At 48.2% G+C, this 3,186-nt stretch overlaps 1 protein-coding gene across 1 annotated transcript in view; it reads left to right on the top strand.

Annotated features, from left to right (window-relative positions):
• Nucleotides 1–1,651: 1,651 nt before the first annotated feature.
• Nucleotides 1,652–3,186, top strand: part of Haus6 (HAUS augmin like complex subunit 6) — a 34,385-nt gene continuing 32,850 nt past the window's right edge. Inside the window, 1 exon segment of the mRNA XM_090330037.1 lies at nucleotides 1,652–2,125. Within this exon segment, the coding sequence (XP_090186163.1) occupies nucleotides 1,998–2,125 (128 nt within the window). The 5' untranslated portion in view covers nucleotides 1,652–1,997.

Here is a 3,186-nt window from a genome sequence, read left to right as displayed (position 1 = left end):
ATTCCTGTATACAAGTACTTAATAACAATAATTAAAAAATAATTTGTTGAGTTTTGTTCCTCAGGAACTATTTCTGTTTTGCTTGTTTTTTAATTCATTAAGGCTGGGAATGTGGCTCAGTGGTAGAGTGCTTGCCTAGCACACATGAAGCCCTGGATTTCTCAGTACATATAAACAGAAAAGGCTGAAAATGGCACTGTGGTTCAAGTGGTAGAGTGCTAACCTTGAGCCAAAAATAAAATAGCTTAGGGACAGAGCCTAGATCCTGAGTTCAAGCCACAGAATTGGCAATAAATAAAGCCCTAGGATTGGCAATAAATAAAATTTATTATTATTATTTTTGCTAATCCTGGGCTTGAACTCAGGGTCTGAGCACTGTTCTTGGGCTTTCTCAAGGCTAGAGCTTTACAACTTAAGCCACAACACCACTTCTAGGAATCAAACCCTTGGCCTCATGCATGCTAGACAAGCACTCTATCACTAGGCTACACCCAGCGTCCTGTTAGTTTTAATCACATTTTCAACATGCAGCTAAGAACTAAGTTTTGATAATAGGCCAGAAATTTACCATTACAACACTGAGAAAACACAAAAGGTGGGTAGTTTCATTTTTTGTGTTTTTCTTTACTGGGGTAATACAAATATAGAAACATTTATTCATACCTCAAGCTAATGAATCGAAATCATTACACGTACTTTTGTTTAGTGTGCCTTCATCCTTGCAAAAGCCTACACCCTGGAAGCCACTGCTCAGTTGTCAAACTATTTAGGAAGATCTCAGTATCTACTATCGGATTGGTTACTAGGACCCCAATCCCCAGACAGCTGCCACTCGAAGTCCTTACCCCACTTCCAGTCTCACAGATGTTCTACTCTTGCTGATTCCTTTACTGCATCAGGGAGCAGCATCCTAATCTTAGTTGGTACAATTTGAGATTTGAGGAAAATCGGGAGAACGGCAATGACTAGAAACGACAGCATAAACTTGAAATGAACCGATGGTCTTAGTCCGGAGGCAATTGACTGCCATACCTTTCAACATGAAGACGATTGGATTCCTACCCCATTTCTGCTGTACAAGAGGTGGAAGAGGGGCCAGGAGCGGGGCCCAGTGGTAGAGTGCTTGCCTAGCATGCATGGAGCCCTGGGTTCCATTCCTTGGTACCACATGCATAGAAAAAGCCGGAAGTGGTGCCGAGGCTCAAGCCCTGAGTTCAAGCCCCAGGACTGGCCAACAACAACAACAACAACAACAGCAACAACAAAAGAGTGTGGAAGAGAACATAGCCATCGCGTGAGAGTGCTCCCAGGAGAAGCGTCGTGCTTAGAAGTGCCAGATTTTAGGTAGAACACGAGGAAAGGACCACACAGCATGGGAGGGTGCAGAAACCTTGCTAATGCTACAAGGGAGGCTCAGAAGTTCGAAGGCTCACCCAGGGTCATACACCTAGTACTTACCTCATTACAACGAGCCACTGGACTCGGTCTACAGCGTTTACCTGACTTGACACATGCGCACAAAATGCAACAGCTGACGTGAAGAATTGGGAACTGGGAAGCCCTATGACCTAGGTAAGATATCATCACCCTTACCCTTGGGTAAGTCCCGGGCTGCGCAGTGCACGATGGACGTTGTAGTTTTACACCTGGGGTATGATCGGAAGCGACGGGCCACGCCGCACTGCATGCTGGGAAAAACAGTTCTCTGAGGCAGTCCGCCCGGTTCTGGGCGGCGCAGGCGCACACTGCTCTTCCTGGAGCGCGGGAGTCTTGTTTGTGGCAGCCCGGCGTTTAGAGGCTCCGTTTTTTTTTTTTCCCCTCCGAAACCTTTGGGTGCTTTGCGGCGTAATGGCACCGGGCGAGAAAGTTTCGGGCAGTCTCCTCGGAGGGGCAGCCAGGACCGCAGGCAGCCTGTAGGGAGGAGGGAGCCGTGAGGGCCTCGGCCGTCGGCGGGGCCTGCGTTTCCTTTCAGTGAAGTGCCCGTCCCCGCCGAGAGGATGAGTTCGGCCCCCATCACTTCTTTCAAGAAGCGACATCTCTGGATGTACCTACAGGCCCTGGGCTTCGACCCGGGCCTGGCCACTGTTGCCTCCGGGAAGATTGTGTCGCACACGCACCTCGGAGTGTAAGGGGGCCGGGGACGAGGGTCGTGGGTGCCGGAGGGAAGCCCGGGCCGGAGGCCGCGGTGCGGGCGGGTGGTGGCGGGGGGGTGGGGTGGGGGGTGGCCCGCCCTGCACGCGACCCGGCGGCCCCCCAGGGGTCACGGGCTGCCAGAAGCTGGCTACAAAGTCCCTGTTGCCGGCCACCGAGCAGTGCCGGAAGCGCTTTGTAGGGCGGAACGAGGGGGTGGGGGCCGGTGTAGCCCGGCCGCGGTGGGGGAGACGAGTGGTCGGTCACTAGGAAGAATCTGCACTTGGATGTGTACGGGTGGGGCAGCTAGTTGTGCAACGCCTTTATGACCCAAGGGAGCTTCTGAAGGATGCTAACTTTATATTTTTCAATTTTTTTTTTAAAATTAAGAAATGAAGGTACACCACAATTAGCAAAAAAAAAAAATTGACAAGAGCATTAAAATGGGTAGTAAAATCCCTTTCCCTCTGCCACTTCTGACATAGTTTTAACTATAATGTTTAATATCTTTATAATTTTGGGTCTTTTAAAAATTTTATTTTATTGTAAAGGTGATGTACAGAAGGCTTACATTTACATAATGTAACGAGTACATTTCTTAACAAACAGTGACAATTTTGGGTCTTGTATAGAAGGTGTCTGTCTCTCCATCCATCCATCATCCATCCATCGGTCCCTGAGCTTTTTGTGTTCACGGCTAGCCTTCTCCCACTGGAGCTACAGCTCCACTTCCGAGTTTTTCTGGATTTTGTTACCTGGTCTGGGATTGAACTCTTATCCTCGGATCTGAATAGCTAGGATTGCAGGAATGAGCCACTCATGCCCTGCATAACTTGATTTGCTTTGCTTATATGGCAACTTTTTTATTTTTGGCTTGTCATTTAATGATTTTTTTAGTTTGTATGAAGGTGTGGTTGTGTAATGTTCTTAGAGTTAAATATACACTTAGTCTGGCGTCGGTGGCTCACACCTGTAATCCTAGCTACTGAGGATGAGATATGAGGATCCTGGTTTGAAACCAGTCCTGGAGTCTGTGAGACTTGTTTTTTTTTGCCA

The sequence above is a fragment of the Megascapheus bottae genome, chromosome 3 (assembly GCF_031878675.1).
Source record: "Megascapheus bottae isolate mThoBot1 chromosome 3, mThoBot2.hap1, whole genome shotgun sequence".
NCBI classification, from domain to species: domain Eukaryota; kingdom Metazoa; phylum Chordata; class Mammalia; order Rodentia; family Geomyidae; genus Megascapheus; species Megascapheus bottae.
Note: the sequence above shows the minus strand (reverse complement) of the source record. Positions and strands in the feature narration are given on the sequence as shown.